General features: G+C 46.7%; 2 protein-coding genes across 2 annotated transcripts; both read right to left on the bottom strand.

Moving 5' to 3' along the window:
- Nucleotides 1-206: 206 nt before the first annotated feature.
- Nucleotides 207-7,163, bottom strand: Vgn (vitellogenin). Its single transcript, XM_011138688.2, has 7 exons — nucleotides 6,974-7,163; nucleotides 5,949-6,628; nucleotides 4,907-5,827; nucleotides 3,457-4,510; nucleotides 1,629-3,206; nucleotides 974-1,416; nucleotides 207-895 (listed from the first exon to the last, which is right to left on the bottom strand). The coding sequence occupies exons 1-7, from the start codon at nucleotides 7,002-7,004 to the stop codon at nucleotides 338-340; spliced, it is 5,265 nt and encodes a 1,754-aa protein (XP_011136990.1). The 5' UTR covers nucleotides 7,005-7,163; the 3' UTR covers nucleotides 207-337.
- A 1,476-nt stretch (nucleotides 7,164-8,639) lies between these two features.
- Nucleotides 8,640-17,869, bottom strand: LOC105181725 (alanine--glyoxylate aminotransferase 2-like). The gene is made up of 9 exons (XM_011138687.3): nucleotides 17,698-17,869; nucleotides 14,962-15,068; nucleotides 14,753-14,871; nucleotides 13,756-13,990; nucleotides 11,999-12,092; nucleotides 10,891-11,099; nucleotides 10,588-10,813; nucleotides 9,925-10,323; nucleotides 8,640-9,624 (listed from the first exon to the last, which is right to left on the bottom strand). The coding sequence occupies exons 2-9, from the start codon at nucleotides 15,024-15,026 to the stop codon at nucleotides 9,517-9,519; spliced, it is 1,455 nt and encodes a 484-aa protein (XP_011136989.1). The 5' UTR covers nucleotides 15,027-15,068; nucleotides 17,698-17,869; the 3' UTR covers nucleotides 8,640-9,516.
- Between the last annotated feature and the right edge of the window lie 361 nt (nucleotides 17,870-18,230).

Here is an 18,230-nt window from a genome sequence, read left to right as displayed (position 1 = left end):
ACCTGTCGAGCTGTGCGAGACTATCGGCAGGATGGACTGTCGGCTGGATCGCCTCCGGCTCAAGTGTCCCATCCACAGCTTCGTTGCTTGAAGTCCGGCGAGCCCGGCGACCGTCGCAAAGTCGTCCGCGCTTCTCGCGCCTCGTTCGCGGTCAAAGGGGGAAACGAAGGGGTAACCGCGCGGGAGAATAAAGTGGCGGTCGTTGGTACGTTGAGAACGCTCAACTTTATTGCATTACTAAAATAACAGGTTTCTAGTTTCTTAAAAAAAGGAAGATAAAAAAGCCTCGATCAATCGCACGTCTCGGCGATCCGCCAAGTCTGCCGACGTCGCCGAATTATGGCCTGCATGAAGCCGGAACCTGCAAGTTCTCGTGCAAAGAGACCTTCCTGTCGCGGAAGTCTGGATTGGCACCCGACTGAATTCTGTTCTTCAATGCCACTACCTCGGAATTTATCGGCTCGCAGAAATGCGCAATTGCCTTCGAGACCATTTTCGTGGGTTTGCATCCTTCGTTACAGTATGGAAGGGGTCTCAGAGAGAAGCAGTACTCGTCGTCCTTCTCCAACCAGTGAGTCTTCATCGTCGTGCAATAATGATTGAAGGAAATTCCTGCAAATTTCTCGCGCCAGAGCTGTTGTTGAGTAGCTTTCCCTGTCTCCAAGTCGGTCACATAGTCGGTTTGATGGTGCTCGTGTTCGATGCAGTTCTTCGTGGCGTATTCTTTGGCCTTTTCAACTAAGGGATCTTCATTCGCGGGATCGTAGGCATACAACTCGACCACGTCTGCGGGTTCCTCCACGTAGCATCCTGCCGGGGTTATCAACTGGTGCTCGCGGATATTGGCCTTGGCGCCGCACAAACCGCGCAGTTCTCCGTTGTACTTGTCGGAAGCCTGGCACAGAACAGATTTGTCTCGGGTTAGATCTCGCACAGCCGCGTGTCAACCGCGTCGTTCTTGCTTCTCACTTACCTTGATTTGCACATTCGTAGAGTCGTACCAGATGGTGATCTCGGACGAGTCCAATAAAATTTCGTGCACGTTGCTCGGTAATGTGGAGATATGTATATCTAGTTGTGTCAAGGTGTGCCACAATTCCAGCGGGGATTCTAAATTCTGTCCGTCCACTAGAATTCGTACATCTGTAGAACCTGGAGCGGGTGGCAATATCTCGACCGTCCTCTCCTTTTTCATTATAATTAAACTCCTCCTGCCGTTGTCCAATTGCTGAACCAGAACAGCCACGTTCGTTTCGTCCGGTGTGCCCTGAATAGCGCTGATTAAATTCGACCTCTCATTGAGCCCTTGACGCGTGGGATTGATCAGTAACACGTATGGATGTTTCTGCCCCAGTCTGACGGAGTACTCCAGGCCGTTGAAACTGACAAGGTGGTCTGCGCTGAGTACGCATTTTCCTGTAAACGGAAAGATTTGTTGATTGCGACACACAGCTTGGAATACAGGTTATACATATTCGCCGACGAAGCCGATAAAACGCGTGCGAGACGTGTCTTATTCGTGCTCCAATAAAAACCATAATATGTGGTGGTGAGAAGGAAGGAAAATATTGAAAGATCAGACACGAAGGTGTTTGCAAGTTTCGTGCAAGTGAAATTTTAACACTCACTCGCGTCTGACTGGCCAAACAATAACTCCAACTGATGTTTATTGAAGAAACTATCAGGTAGATCGATGAGATCCATATGCATATAAGCCCTTAATGGCGGAGCGACCATGGTGATGTTCAACATTTCGTCATAGAGCGGCTTGTTGACCATGACGCTGATGGACCGGTGCGAATGTTCTTGCGGTTGCGGTTCCCAGTCCTCCAGTTCTAGGTGCATTATAGGCATGAGATGAGCAGCGAGCGCTTTAAGGAAGAGGTATTTCATATAGTGGAACGGCTTGTTGCCAACCTTCATCGTCATATGCATCTCATCCTTCTGATCGATGAACTTGCAGAATTCCTGGCAGTTCTTCAAGCCAACGGTGTGCCTTTCCTTCTCCATCATGCACTTCTTGTGCATTTCGGAATTTACCAAGAAGTTATTCAGTTCTTCACTTTGCTCTTGAATCGCGAGTAAATGGATTGTCTGCTTGGTTTTGTCAGGTGATTCATAATGTAGCAACGCATTCCATATATTATGATGCTTGGAGTGTAGGTCTAAAGTCGGACATGCAGAAGGCGCGCTCTCTAGATCTAGTACGGCGGCAAACTTCCACGCGGAATGCGACGTTTGAAGAATGGCCTTGTAATGCATTGTCGTGTCGTGCTCGCTGTGTTGCATTATAGTTTCATTCATGTGCCAATGAATATGTTTGTTCGGTATTTTCATGTCCATTCTGACCAACTTCATAGCCTTTGGGTCGCTCTTGTGTTGCTTTGATATTTTCTTCATTTCACTCATCCATAAATCGTCCGATATCTCAAAATCATCTTCTATCCTCTTATGCAACATGTCATTAGGCGGGAGAATGTCATCGTAAGAGATCGTGAAGGATATAGTGTTGTCTGTATTTGGGTCGAATTTCGTTCCCACTTCTATCTTATTATAATGGACATCTTTGTCAATTAATTGTGTTATTTGCTCAACAACAACCGGAAATAAGAAATTTTGCATAGTCACATTAGGCCTGAAATGATCGGTCTCAATTGTGATGACAAGATCTCCCATATTTTCTACTGTTTTACTGGGCGGTTGCTTCCAATACAATATGTACGCTTGCTCGTGCAGAAGAACAGGCTTGATGGTACAGAAATCGACGATCGCGTTATGCGGAACGACGCTGTAGTGCAACAACGTCGTGCGGAGTTTGTCTTTGGGTGGCTCGTAAACAACGTTGAGTTGTCTCGCCGCTTCATCTACGTGGAGTTTCAACTTTGCTGGTAGATGTAGTTGCATATTGACATCAAAACCGGAGAGATAACGCTGGTTGTCGAAGACTGTTACAAAATCGAGTCTGCTCATGACCTTTCTGCTCAATAGTACATCTAATTCGACGTCCATCTGCAAATCATATGGATTCGGTTTGTCCTTCCAGTGCAATTTGCTCCTCATGTAGCCCAGCTGGGGCTTCTGCAAGCGATAAGTCACAGGCAGGCCGAGTTCAGACGGGTAACTAATCGCTAACTCCCAGCTCATCATGCTGGCTAACATAAGGTCGCTCTTATCTTCTTCCGCAAGTTTAAAAACTCTCAGGAAGCCTGCGATACAAACAACGATCCTTATATTCTTCAGGGTAACGTACACTCATGTGCAGGTAGTATGCCCGTAACTTTTGACGAGTTCCAGGACGTATCCGTCTGGTCCAATGGAAGATTTTGTTTCTCGCCGAGAGGGTTCTCCCATTACGGTCAGTACGGAGGCGTTCCGCAACTCGGACAAAACAAATTACGGACGGGCTTCCTGCCCACGCGACTGGACTTGAAAATATGAAATTCACCATATACTTACTCTCGAGTAGGTCGAATATCTCATGCTTGTCGAGGACAATCAAATTCACCGCATACTCGGAGTCCATGACAAAGCTGGTCTCTAATAACTCCTCATCCTGAAGTGGGATCTGCAGGTTCTTAGCTACTGCATCAACTGCCGACAGGCTTTTCGTTGGCAAATTCGGGTGGAACAGCAGTTGTAGCAAGCGCAATAGAAGTTCACTGCCCGTGCTAGCGACCGCTATTTTTAAATTGGGCGGCGAAAGATGGGACCTGTTAGTCCCTAGTTCTACAGACGCGGAGGCGGGTGAGAATCTTTTGAAGCCACGGATGGTATTTACATACACCGCGGCCTCGAATTCCTTCTGTTCATTCACATAATCCTGGCCGAAAATGTAAGATTCGCGCATATTGGGCTTTACTTTTGGATTCAACAGTTTCCTAACGGCTTGCGCATTGTGTGCATCTTGACGGTTTCTCTCTCGGCTCAATTTGCTGAGGTATCTTATGCCGGTTACAACGGCGTTGTTCACTTCCCCGTTGGGTTCGTAGTGAGTTCTCTCCGCCATGCGTTTCAACATGTCCAGAGGTGGGTGGGACATCATCAGAAGTTGGACCGCTGCGATGCGCACTTCCTGATGCTCTTTGTCGTTCTGGTAGATCCTGTAGACAATCGGCCTGACGACGTCCGGCTGATGTTCCATTAGCTTCCTCAACGAGGCGACTATCGTCATACGCTGGAACGAGGTTATCTTCAGCTTGCCCTCCAAGTACGGTTCCAACACCGGAACGATGGCTGGGTGACCTATATTACCCAGAGCTATAATATACGTCAGGATTTTGCTGTTATGGTGTTTTTGTTGGGCATCCATCAGCTCTTGGGCTAGGTAGGGGATATAGACATCGGTCAGCGCTTTTTTCTCCTCATTGTTGACGAACATGCCAAATGTACGCACGGGGTAAAAGAACTTTTGATCCCAGACCATGACGTAGCGAACCAGTTCGGCGAAAGCGTAGGGCGCGGTGGTGTTTAGGAGAAATTCGTTCTTCACGCTCGGCTCTTTAAGGAGTTCCTGTATGAAGATTGGATCACAGTGAAATGAAAGTCAGAGCGCGATTTGCGATCGTCGTTACAAAGACGCGAGTTTCTCGTTACGTGGAATTTTGTGGTAAAAATTACCGTGGAGTTTCGCAAGCGAGAAACACATCGGCATTCTGTCTTAATTTGTCATCTCGCCGTTGTATATAAAGAAATCAAAGAAACGAAAGGAACGTGTAAAAAATATATCTTTAAATCGGAGTTCTCCTGCCGCGCGTCAGAAACTTATTCCTTGAAAAAGTAAATTTTACGGTCAATTTCTGCACTATGAGCAAACTATGAGGCAAGGTCGAGAAGAGCTGATAAAGGGGGAAGCGATAACAGTCTCTTCGTGTATTCTACTTCAAGCGCACGCGAGAGGTATACTCACGAAAAAGGCTTTGATGTATTCCGCCGTGGGCATGTGCACGACTCGGGGGAGTCGTGAGAGTAATTGCGCCGCTTCGAAATCCCGGACTTTCTTCTCCAGAATCCACCCGCGGATTGTGAGAAAAGCAGGCCCGGTCCCGGCCTGCACTACCGCGTCGCGCCAGATCTTCCAACGAAGTAACGGTTCCTTACTCTTCTGAGGTAATATCTTCGGTGAGAGGTCGTTCTCCACGGTGGCCAGTTCTTTCTCGTTCAAGTGACGCAACAAGCTCGTCAACATCATGAACTTCTCCAACGTATGTTGCCTCAGCACTTCGTCGGATGACTGGACTTCCGACACCATCTCGTTAACCAGTATGACAACTTGTTTCATCATCTCAGCCGGGTCAAGCATCTTGCTGCCGTCGTTCTTATTGAGGCCGAGAATCGAAGGCAATACGTTGTTCATACTCTCGTGCATTTCCGCCTTTGATATAAAGTAACCGTACTCTCGGTCGTGGAATTCCGTGTTGCTCATAAAGTTATTACCAAAGCGATTAAGTTTCTGGTGAATGGAGCGCCTGAGGAAGTTGCTGGAACTGGCTTTCTCCGAGGAGCTCGATTCGTGACTTTTGTCGGACTTCGGGTCCGTTTCTAGATAGTCGACCTTGGGTTCGATCCTTGTCTTGTCCAACTGATGATCGTGCATCAGATGATGAACGTACAACAGATTGCCGGCGGGCACCAGATTTAGGGGTGGGTCTTTCATTTCTGTCATAGGCTCCAACTTCGTCAAAGTCAGCTTCATCTTAGTTAAGATATTGGAGTTTGCGAAATCGTTGAGCTTGGGCCTGACGTCTATTGTGCCTTTCATTACGCTGGACCGAATGGTAGTGAGGTCATCCTTGTCACGCGAGATAACCATGTTCACCTGGGTCGATCTCTGCAACAATCGTACAACAGTCACGATCAGTCTCACCAGCCTCACCTCTTCGCGACGTCGTTTTGCGCACGCACGGAAAACGCGAGCGCGCGTTGAAAATTCCGATGAAAATTCCACTCACCTTCAGATACCGCTCGTGTATATCGTGATCCATGTTCTTCACTATGCTGAACTGGTACATCGGCATGCTCAGGCAATCTCTGTAGTTCCGAGTCTTCATCACGTCCCAGTACATTTCGTCCTTGAGTGCTGGTATACGCACTAGTGGATGTAATTCGAGCTGGGACTTGGCCATTGGTTGGATGTTGTAACTGGTATTGCAGTGGCCACTGACGGACTGCTCATCGACAATGAACTCGGAGAAGCTCGCTTTTTCCATCGGCAGATCCTCAGGTTCCACAATACTCAACTGCAGCTGGCTCAAGATACCCTTCATAACGTTCAATTGCCAGCGGGGTGACTGCGGCTCGGTGTATATCTTCTGCATATTCCCATGCTGGAAATCGACCTTGTAGGTAGTCTGGATCCATGAGTTCTTATAGTGCAGCTGCTGGTCGGAGACTTTAGTGTGCCAGCTATCTTGCAATTCTTTGAGTATCTGGGTATGCTGTACGTTCTGCAGATGCACTAACAAGACGTTCGGCTCGGTCACCTCAATCACGAGCTCGCCCCTCAGTTGGAGTCCAGCGAACTGCTGAGATACCTTATTCATGCCCGCCAGGCCTTGAGTCTCTACACGGTAGTGGTACGTGTGGTTCGGCTTCCATATTAGCAAATCCGTATGAGCTAGAGCCGAGCTAACTGTCGGGGGAAGAGAGAATCGTCAGTTTCCTCTTCTGTCTTCTATGTATGACTTACAGTAATCGAAACGTCTGTCGCGTCGCGTCGAGTCAGGATTCGCGTGCAATTCGCGCGGAGAGGAGTTTCTCACGCAAGTAGCCATTGGAGCGAAAGAGCTCGGCAAAGGAAGACCAAACATCTCCGTGGCTCCCGTTGATCCGGATTCACGCTAACGCGACGGAGATGATTTCAGGAACACGGACAGACGAAAGACGAAGGACTATCGATTCCGATATTCGATTCGGGCCTCGAATTCCCGTCGGAGAGCTTTCACGCCCGCTAGTGCGCAAAGTCGACGATACTCACCGAAAAGAAGCAGGGCGAGAGGGGCCCACATGGTGACGTTATGTGGTCAATACCCAAATGCGAAATGATGGCTCTCCGTCGTTGATTGAATTTATATGCACCGGCTGCTAACTCAGCACGACCTGCCGCCGATCGCCACCGATTCAAATCCCGTGTCCGCGCGAACTTGAAACTGCGGTGTTTACGCGTGACGAACTTTTTCTGACCTTGCACACTCTTGACATCTGCAACATAGTTGAGAAAGTGCTGGCACGCTCGTGACGTCGGATTTCCGCTAGAACTTCGACTCCCGGCTCGTACATCGATCGAAAAAAGCCGGCACTTTTATCGATATTTGCATTTTCCACTTGTACCGTGTTGAGAGAAAAAGAAAGGACGAAGCGGGCCTATCCCGGATACCCGAGGTAATCGTGAAATGTTCGAGAAACAACGCCGACGGTGGGTAGGCGGAAAGAAAAATGCCGAGACTCCTCGGAGGAGGAGGAGGAGACGTTTGCTTGAGGAAAAAAAAGTGCGATGAGAGTAATCGATATCACCAAGTATATTTAATTTTGATAAGAGACGCGCTGTTATGCTACATCGCGTTAGTACTTTATGTAATGCCGTATTTTTCTATGCTTCTAATCATCAGGATTTTTCTTCTCTTCTTTCGCCGCCGAAGACCGCACGAGCTCTCGTAGTTGCATGTACCTAACATGTTGGCCGGATAAGCGGCACCGCGCAGGTTCGCGACCTGGTCACCGATAATCTTCCGCAAGCGGTGTCGAATTGCCGTTTCGTGCTTAAATGAGCTTACGTCGTCGCTCGCAGTTTTCTATCTCCGGATAACGAGCGACGGAGAATCTCGCCGAGCGGATGTTGCGTAAACTCGCGTGTACGGTCTTTAATGAAACATAAAAGTTAATAATATCGCTCCCCGGGTCGCGACATGTCGTTGTCGACGACAGGAGATATTTTTAAACCACGATTACACGATCAGAAAGTCCATACGAGTGAATAATAATATTCCTGAGACTGTCATTTTATCAATAAACAGCGATAAGTGTCGTTTAAAAATTGCATTTCTTGCGCCGCCGAGAAGAAGATATTATGAATGGACGATGATTCTTTCATGCGGGATGCTGGTTATTGCTTCAACGATTAATTCAATCGAGCCGTGTAGCGTTTTATTAAGAAACATCAAATATTCGTACACATTACATACAAGTTAAAAATATTATTTATATATGCATATATGTATATATATGTATATATATATATATATATAATATATATATATATATAATTATATAAGCGCGTGCGTAATTATTATAATATGTAACTCTATATTATATATTGTATACAGTTGTTATATATATAATTATATATATATAATATATATTTTATATGTTATATATTATTATATGTGTAATTTATATATATATATGTATGTATGTATACGTGCACAATATAAAGTATCACCGCTACACACGGAGAAGGAGTTGGTTGAATTAAAACGACACGATTTATTTGAGCAAACAGAATTTCGGATTTTTACGAAATCCGCTTTTCAACAGCGAGAAATTCCGTTTCCACTTTCACCGAAACGCGCTCAGTTACATTCATTCAATCCTTTAATTCAATCAATCCTTTTCTCTCTCTCTCTCTCTCTCTCTCTCTCTCTTTGTATACGTAAGTTAAACGCACCTCAGTGGAAGTGTCTCACACATCCTCCGTTGAATTAATTCTAATTCTTATTTATACGTATATTTCTACCTTCGGCATGAAACAGGTATAAAATACCATAATAAATGATATAACAAAAATCATCTTAAACTATAATAATACTTTCACAATGAAACGACCACAAGTTGGACACCCTTGAAACTCGACGTTTAAAATGTACCTATCGTTCAGGCTCCTCTTTCCTCGTTGCAGCTATCTTGAATGGTGACGTCGAGAGCAAGGAAGTCCATGCTAAGAATTCCTACGAATTACGTCGGAAGAAAAGGGTATGTCCACAAAATAACACGTGTAATCGTCTCTGAGCGCATCTCTGAAATGCTCCGAAAATCTCTTTCTTGCTGAAGCGCCCAATAAGCGAAAGATCAACGCGACGAAATCACGAGAGAAGGCAGGTTGAAGTGGAAGATTGCGTATCACATTAATCTGCCGGTTATTTACTGATTGTTCGAGCAAAGGGACAGTTTTCGGAGCATCTTAGAAGTGCGCTCAATCTCAATTGCGAACGTTATTTTATGAATATATATCTTTCTTTATTTAGACTTAATCCGTAGGAATTGTTAGCGTGAATCTCCTCGCTTCTGACATCACCAGGTAAGGGTTCTGCGACGAGATGACAGAAAAGCCACACTGAACTTCCCTTTCCCCTGCTCATTGACAAGTCTAGCTCCGAAACAAGACGCAACCATGAGATATTTTCGTAATTATTACGAAATACATGTTATTTGACGAATAAAACCTGCTTCGACAACCTGTGTCATCGTTAGATCATGCACGGCGTGGCCGTCACATTACGTAAAATAACTCCGGCACAGAACTTGTCAATTAGCACGAACGAGCAGTGAATTGCCGCTGCTAACCCCTGTGCTTCTGTCGACGTCGATGGGCGAGAAGGTCGCTTGAATAATGGCCGTGGTGGGTTCCGGTTCCTGAAACAGTCGGTCAGTTAGCCGATTCCTTCCTCAAGATGAAACAAGGATAATCACTTTCATTTTTTATAATTTGTTTTATAACAGATAACTAGGACGTCGTCTAAGTCGTAACAACGATTGAATAATGATGATATTATTTACATCATTATTGTTATCATATTATTTATCATATTAGTGCTAATATTTTTATATATCAAAAAATTAAGTCAAAAAGAAACACATATGTAACGGCAATATCGGGAGTAGCAGTGGTATGATAAAAAATAATAGAGCAATAGAATGGGAGCGAAAATCCACCTCGTCGAAACCGATGTCGATCTCCTCGAGGACTTCTTCGAGAACGGATACGAAATGGTTGACGTTCTCAATGGTGAAGACCATCGGCGGTTTCAGCTTCAGGACGTTATTGTCGGGACCGTCGCTGCTGACGAGAATCTTCTTCTCCTTCATCCTGGACACAACGTGTTGCGCCTCTGCCGTCGCCGGTATCCTCTTGGTCCTGTCGCGTACCAGCTCGATGCCCACGAACAGCCCAACGCCGCGCACGTCGCCGATGATCTTCCGCCGTTCCGCCAACTTCTTCAGCTCGGCAATTAAATGACTGCCGACTTTCGATGCGTTATCTAGGAGGTTCTCGCGTTCGATCACCTCCATCACCGCGTTCGCTATCGCGCAGGACACAGGATTGCCGCCGTACTGGAATCGTACGAGACATTGTTCGTTTTTATTTCTTACAGTGCTCGGGAGATTTGCGACCGAACGCGCATTCACTCGAAATACCGGAGTCTCGGAATTTGAGAACTCGCTAAAGTTTTGTAAATTTATAATGACAAATCATTAATTTAATTTAATTTAAATTAATTTGCATTTTGACGAAATTGCATCTCCGGGAGACCTGCCCGGGTAATCGGATTTCCGCATCACGAGTTTTCGGGAAACTTTCTTCTGTTACAAACTAACCGTGTTGAAGTACTCGATGCCGCTGGCGCGGAAACTACTCGCGATTTCCGGCGTGGTGACGACGGCCGCTACCGGATGGCCGTTACCCATCGGCTTGCCCACGGTGACGATGTCTGGGATCACGTCTTCGCCGTACACTTGGAAGGCCCACATGTGAGTACCGACCCTGCCGAAACCGACCTGGACCTCGTCGACGATGCAGACACCGCCGGCTTCGCGTACGTGCCTGCGGAATCAAACGTCGCTTACGGCCACCGCGTGTTTTCACGCGTGTACGCGGACAATGAAATGACTTGCACTCACTTGAATGCGTTACGAAAATAATTCTGCGGCGGTATGATCTGTCCGCCGACCGATACAAAGCTCTCCGCGATGTACGCGCAGAGTCCGCGGCCCGTTGCCTCGATGTTCTGGCAAATCTCCCCCACGTCCTTGGCGTACTTGATGCCGAGGTCCTCGTCCGGGTAATCGTCAGCGCGGTATTTGCCGCGATAGACGTCCGGGCACGGAGCCTAGAAGCGTAAACGAGAGGTATGTAGAAAGAGAAATACCGACGTTGCGAGCATCGAAAATGATTGAACATCAAACAAAGAAGGGGATTATATAAGTATACGATTAAATATATAGTATAGTAATAATAAAAATATTAATAAAAATAATAATAATAATATAATAATAAAAAATAATAATAATAACATTAATAAAATCACTAATAAAATCTAATATTAATAAAAAACGGAGCCTAGAAGCGTAAACGAGAGATGTGTAGAAAGAGAAATACCGACGTTGCGAGCATCGAAAATGATTGAACATCAAATAAAGAAGGGGATTATATAAGTATACGATTAAATATATAGTATAGTAATAATAAAAATATTAATAAAAATAATAATAATAATATAATAATAAAAAAAATAATAATAACATTAATAAAATCACTAATAAAATCTAATATTAATAAAAAATGATAATAAAGATATTAATAAAAAAATATGGTTATATAGAGATATAGAATATTATTGATGTTGACTGCCATGGTAGTCTCACCGGTATAGCCGACGCTATAACATTAAACATCGTTGTGTTTCACCGATTATGTATGAAAAACCCAGCCAACTGTGTACAACGAATTAAATGCATCGCCGATAGGGAGGTTAATAAAATGAAGGGGATAAAATTATCGAACACGAAACACATAGAACGAAACAAATAGAATTAACAATAGAATCGTTCAGAGCCAGGAATAAATAACCAGGAATGAAATTACAATTAAAAGTGTTAAATACGAAAAGTCGATCAGTGTGTGAGATTAGAAATAGAAATTCGAGATAAATTCAATCGCACGTACAGTTGTTAATTAATGAAAAATGTATGAAATGGACTACGAGGGATAGTTTCTCAGATACTCAACCACGTGCACCCAGTCCTTCTTGCCGGTGCCTTTCGCCTGGTTGAACTTGTACGGCGAGATATCGATGGTCGTGGTCAGATGTCCATGGTAAGCGCTAAAAGCAGAAGAAGCAAGCGGTCATTAACATCGCCTTCGTTCAAACCTTCGTTCTTCAACTCTCTACGAGCTATCGCGCACGTGACCCTCGGAGACTCGCCGAGACGCATCTGAAAATGATCATCAGTCAATATCGAGTCGCTCGAAAGGTCCGCTGCGACCGCTGGGAGCGAACGGCTCGTCAACGAGACTCATCATCAAGCAACCGTATCGCCGAGGCAGACGGCTAGCAGGGGCCGTGGTCGGTGAAGAGAGAAGGAACAGAAATCATCAAGTGCGAGACAGAGAGAGGAGAGAGAGAGAGAAAAAGCGGACGACAAACAAAACAGGAAAAGACGATCTTTGCCCTCCGCCGACGATCCCCCGTGCGGCTCATTCGTGCAGGGCTCCGCCGTGGACCAAGCGAGAGCGGTCGAAACGCACTTTTCGGCCGACCCAATAACGCTCTCGCCTTCGGCGAGAGCGCAGACACTCTGAAAGCGCAATTGTCCTCTTTCCTCCTCCGCCGTGGCCGCGCCGAAGGTGAGCGCAACGAGCCCGCCGTGGTAACACGTCGCGCAGAGCGATTCCAATTAGCGAGTCCAACTGCCGCCTCTGACCGAGATCTATAACCCACTGACATTACCTAATGAACTCCCGCCTTCGTTTCGCGCTGTCCCTCCCGGGCCGTGTCCTCCCTCGGCGTCGGCCGTTCGTCACTCGCTACGACACCTAAAACGACAAGATCTTTATGCCTCTGTATTTTATTCCGGCTGGGCTGCGGAGAAACCGGACTCGTCCATCCGGTCCGTTTCGCTGGAGTCACCGCTGCAGCCACCGCCGCCGCCACCGCCGCCGCTGCCGCCGCCACCGCTGCCGCCAGCACCGCCGCCGCAGCCGCCGACGCCGTCGCCGACGCCGCCGCCAGCACCGTCGCCGCAGCCGCCGCCGCTGGCCCGTCCCGCTGGTCTACCTCGGGAAAAATCAAAGCTGCAAACAGGCAAACAGACAAGTACGGTTTCGATTAGTTCGGCGGGTGAAATCGTTTCGCTCATCGTGCGTCGTGTTCGCAGCCTGAAATGTCCAAGAGGCGTAGCCTCGCCGCTTGCGAGGAACGAAGGTCACGAAGAGAAGAAGAAGAAGAAGAAGAAGAAGAAGAAGAGAACGAGGGTACAGAGGTACAGAGGTGAAGTAGAAGAAGCAGCGGTAGAAGAGAGGACCGATCCGAGAGCAGGAACATGCAACGGAGGTGTGTGTCTTTTCGCATTCGCCCGCCTGTTAACCTCGGCGGATCCTTGTTCGGCGGAAACGTTCTCGGAGATCGTTGCGGTAAAGAGTTACGGGTCGGGATCACGTTCCTTCGTACACAATACTTCTGTAAGTCTGGACTACACCGATAGATCGTAGAGTTCGAGTCTCGCTAGAAAAATAGCAGACGATCAGCAAGGATCAGGATAACGAGACACACTCGAGAAGTTGCGATACCGGCGACGAAGGGCATAGTCCAAGGTTACAAAAATCTTGGCTCGCACTTTTTACCGCACTTTCTTATCTCCTCCGTGAAGAGTGCAGCGGGTGATTCTCGCTTCTCGACGGCGAGACGAGGGTGTTGAAGCGCGCGTGCGATGCTTTCGCAGGTTGACGAACGTCTCGCCGGAGTCGGCTCGCGCGGGGGAACTTACTGATCCAGCGCGATGACATCCCGGCTCTTCGTGTGCGCCTGTGCCAGCCGAAGGGCGAGATCGTTCGCCTCGCTACCGGAGTTCACCAGGAAGCAGACCGACAGCGGTTCCGGCATCGTCGACGCCAATCGGCTCGCGCATATCACCAGATTGTCGTGTAGGAAGCGGCTGTTCGTCGACAGCTGGGCCATCTGCTTCTGCCCGGCCCGCACGACGTCCGGATGACAATGGCCGACTGCGATGAGTAATCGACGATTAACACGTCACTCGCGCGAACGCCTGATAATTCAATTACTCGATGCGCGGTGAAGAAACATCATTTGTGTTTAGCGACAGATATAAGTATATTGAACTTTGGACGCTGAATCTTGAACCTGTCGCTGGACATGATAAAGTCATCATATATAATTGTAAATTAGGTAATTCTGAACCTGAAAAGAAATCCTTTATCATATTTGGCAAATAAGCACGCAAATTTTCAAGTTATCAATTAAAAGAGCCTCTAGATGCGGTGTCATTTTCAACCATTACTTGATAATTGAAAACTTGATAATTATTGCGATTTTTGCAAAATGGTAAGAGACCTTTCTTCCAAGCTTGATTCGATTAATCTCCACAATTCTTTCTTTCCAATAGATCCCGGACATCCTGTATATATATATACATATATATATATATATATCGTAATATTTTTATATTATGATACTGTAACATGTTGTAATCTGATTGTCATCTTGACGAGTTTGATTGCACACTTGATAACAACCGTAATTCCAAGTTAGTGCAACAACATCAGTCCGACGACCTTCACGGCTGAGTTGATCGAAAGCAAACATGAAATTCACTCGTCCGACACAGATCGCTCAGTCTTTCTCTCTCTCTCTCTCTCTCTCTCTCTCTCTCTTTCTCTCTATTTTGATCAGAGATTCAGCCTGACGATAAGGATCGCGAGTGTCACGCGCGATAACGCGCGTTATCCTGCGATTTGCGTACTTACCATGCGCAACGTTGTTTATGCAGTCCAGATAACGATTGCCCTTCTCGTCGTACATATACTGCCCCTCGGCTCTCACGATTTTCAGCGGGCTCGACTTGTAGAACAGCTTGCACGATTGTCTAAAGTTCGATTGAACAACATCAACGTGAATCATCGATTATCGCGCTTTGTCAGCTTCTTTTCTCACGACTCTCGGACTCTTTACTCACCCGATAAAACGGTCGCGCAGCCTCATCGTGTCAGTCTTCGGCATTTGCTCCAGGGATTCCGCCATGGTGAGTATCCTTCTCGATTGGTCCTTGCCGAGTTTCCGCACCTACGAGAAATCCACCATCGACAATCATCGCGGGGACCTCAGCCATCCGGCTTATCGTATCAATCGATGACGATCGCGATTACTAGCACGCGCTCCACCGCGCCGGTTTCTCCAGATCGATAAATTTGTTATTGTAGTAAATAGAGCGATTGTTCCTCTAATTAACGAGAGAAGCGCGCGCGATAAGAATAAGTGGATCATAATAGGAGCGCTTATCAGAGCCAGAGCCAGTGTAGCTTCCAGCGAAGCTGCTTCGTTACGCGAAGAGAGTCATCTTCGTGCAAATGGAAAATTACACGGGGCTTTGGTTCGTTGCAAAAGATGTTGTCTATATTTTATGTTCACTTTATGTTTATCTTTTATTTAACACGCTTTTTTGCGAAATTCATTCACGGTCGCGTCATCTGGCCTGAAAATCTCAGTATGTTCGGACTCTACGTGTCACCCAGAGCAGATCGGTCATTTAACATTCCGCATATTGACTGATAATGTCGTCGTATCAGTTATGGTAAGTTTGAATCGGATTCGTTTGTTATCGAGCGAATATTCGGTGACCTCTTTAAAGCGTTTTAAAGACGTCCGCAACGATCCCAGACGTAAATTGCCGACGAGAAGTGCGGCGTGTGTACTCAAAATATTGGTACACCATTTCCTTGCATATATAGGGTGTTTCAAAAAGGGCTGGCTCTATATAATATTCTTCTCATCGAGCAAACGAGAAAGTTCCTTCGTGAAGAAAGCGGCTAAAACGCTCGAAAGGATCAATGTCGAGTCAAGATTGAGAGTTTGACAAAGGAGGAAGATATCAATTCGTAGTTAATTTTCCATCACATAAATACGCGACGCGTTCTCTACTAAATTCATACTCGCGAAGCTTCGAGTGTACGCAAGAAGCAAGTGCTTCGCCTCGAAACAGCCGACGCAAAACAACAATGTACGGTAACAATGCGAACAATCGTTGGCCTCGGTTCGATTCTTTCTCTTCCTTGCACGCGCTTCTCACTTCGCATTGTCTCCGAAACACGCGAGGAGCGCGTGTTAGAGAAAACGCGGTAAACGCGTAAGAAAATATTGTTTTACTCTGCTTTGACTGCCGGCAATAAGTATTATCGTCGCGTTAAAACTCTGCGTATTCCCGTCCAGGAGCATTTCCGTTTATGGTCTCTCCGACGACCATAAACGGAAATCTACTTTTCCTCGATCTTAACATCACGATATATACGTGAAGTTAAGTTAATGTACGACGAAGAAAACATCCCTAAATATTTTGAATACATTTCGCTTCATGGTCCGGCAACTTTTCAACGACAATGTGATCTGACTCGCGTCTTCTCTTCTCGCCGACTTCTGTATTTGTATAATTAAATATTCATGTTAAAAGTCCGTATGCAAAATTTTCCTAAGAACTGAGCATACCAAAGATTTTTACTTGCGTGGAAAAATAAATAAGCGAATAATTAATATTAAAGCGCCGGTTATCAGTGCGACAGTCGGCGTGTGAGACAGCAATTTGAAGAAACGTCATCAAACTTTTCTGCCTCTCGAGTTGGTTCACCAAAGTAATTGGCAAATCAGTCATCAAAATTAATCAGTCGCCAAGCACGTGATCGCACGCGCGCGCTCGCGTGGATAATTTAATTTCTGCTGATAAAATTAATCAGCGTATAATCGATGAAATCGAAGCGATCGATCGGAACAATCTTTACATTACACGCAACTCGCTCGATTAATTCCGTTAATTTCGATTACTTTTCAAGTATGTCTCGATTATTACAGTCGAGTAAAATTTTCATCGATCCCACCCGACGACTTTTTCCTCTGACTGCGAATTGTCGTGAGAAGAGACAAATTATCAAAGCGCGCTATTACACGCGCGTATAGCGCGGACTTTCCGTGTGTGTGTGTGTGTGTGTGTTCATATATTATATATTCGAACGCTCCACCCCCCGCTTTTCCCGTGGCGAAATAGACTTCGAAATGCACGCGCTGCAAGTCGCGGCTGCTTTATTTTTAACAATTGCGCATAGGACCGTTCTTCGACCGAAGGTACGTGTCGCGCTGATCGCGTGCGTCGCATATTTGCAAATGTGAGATAAACGCGTCGATGTGCGCGACTTTCTGCCTAACTATCGGTCTGCCGATTAGCGCAGTTTATCGCCGGGCTATAGCCGCGTCGTCCGATCGTCGGGCTGACACGCGAGAGTGCTTCTGCATCGCGAGCGGAAGCTCGCGCGTTGAAGAAGTACCGATAACGCGCGATTACGTCGCTCCGCTTCCTCGGGAGGGAAAATCGCTCGCGGGCGATAACGCGAAAAATTGGCCGTCGCGTCGCTCTCGGCGAGTGCGAGACTCGCTTGCCTCTCTTCGTCGCGGAGATAAACGAAAATCGGCGATCATCGGTGAGCGGTGACGAAAAAGCCCCCTTGTCGTAAAAGAAGGAAATCCAATTTAGGGGGTGAGATCAGCGCGACCCCCGCCGACTTTTCCATCGCTGGGGAATTACACGCCGCTGAAGACGACCCGGGTGACGTCTCACCGTGGAATCGAGGCGAGACGAGAAGTAAAGAAACGAAGAAGAGGAAAAGTGAAGAAAGAGAGAAAAATTTGCGCGCGTTTTTCTCGGCCGTACCTGAATTTCCGGGCGACGTCACGGTTCCTCGATCACTGCGAGTGCAGCCGAAGGCAGAGTGTTGCGACCTGCACCAGTGACGTCATATATATAGCAGAGTAAGTCAGCGGGGATGAAAGGTAGGAAAACCTGCGCACGCGTGCCAATTGTGCCTCCCTCCTCGAACGACACCCCACTTCTCGTGCGCTTGGCGTACGTCATTTCGTCGTTTGTCTATATTTCGACAGAGTTTATTGTAGAACGTAATGCTTGCATAATAAAGAGCGAGCCGAGCTCCGTGTGCTGCACAATCCAGAGCCGCCGTCGAGCCGACGCACTTTGCGCCTCGCGAATCTGATCTCAGGATGCAAAAAAAGAGAAAAAAAGAGAGAAAGGGAAGTAGACAGGAAGAGATTCGCTCCGCTCCGTGTCCTTCGAGGGTTGATCGGCGCGTCGATCGCGTCAATTCGCCAATTATGCGGCGTGAGTTTCGCGTCTCGACGAGGTACGAGTGAAGCGTACAAGCGTCGCGGAAATACAGGACGTCCTTCACA

This window comes from Harpegnathos saltator, unplaced genomic scaffold (genome assembly GCF_003227715.2).
Source record: "Harpegnathos saltator strain DR-91 unplaced genomic scaffold, Hsal_v8.6 scaffold87, whole genome shotgun sequence".
NCBI classification, from domain to species: domain Eukaryota; kingdom Metazoa; phylum Arthropoda; class Insecta; order Hymenoptera; family Formicidae; genus Harpegnathos; species Harpegnathos saltator.
Note: the sequence above shows the minus strand (reverse complement) of the source record. Positions and strands in the feature narration are given on the sequence as shown.

Coding starts and splice junctions, on each gene's coding strand:
- Vgn (XM_011138688.2), bottom strand. CDS start 7,004: ATGTGGGCCCCTCTCGCCCTGCTTCTTTTCG. Junction 5,828..5,948: donor TACACGAGCGGTATCTGAAG/GTGAGTGGAATT, acceptor CGATTGTTGCAG/AGATCGACCCAGGTGAACAT. Junction 3,207..3,456: donor GATATTCGACCTACTCGAGA/GTAAGTATATGG, acceptor TTTGTATCGCAG/GCTTCCTGAGAGTTTTTAAA.
- LOC105181725 (XM_011138687.3), bottom strand. CDS start 15,026: ATGGCGGAATCCCTGGAGCAAATGCCGAAGACTGACACGATGAGGCTG. Junction 10,814..10,890: donor TATTTTCGTAACGCATTCAA/GTGAGTGCAAGT, acceptor TTGATTCCGCAG/GCACGTACGCGAAGCCGGCG. Junction 9,625..9,924: donor TCGACATCGGTTTCGACGAG/GTGGATTTTCGC, acceptor CGACTGTTTCAG/GAACCGGAACCCACCACGGC.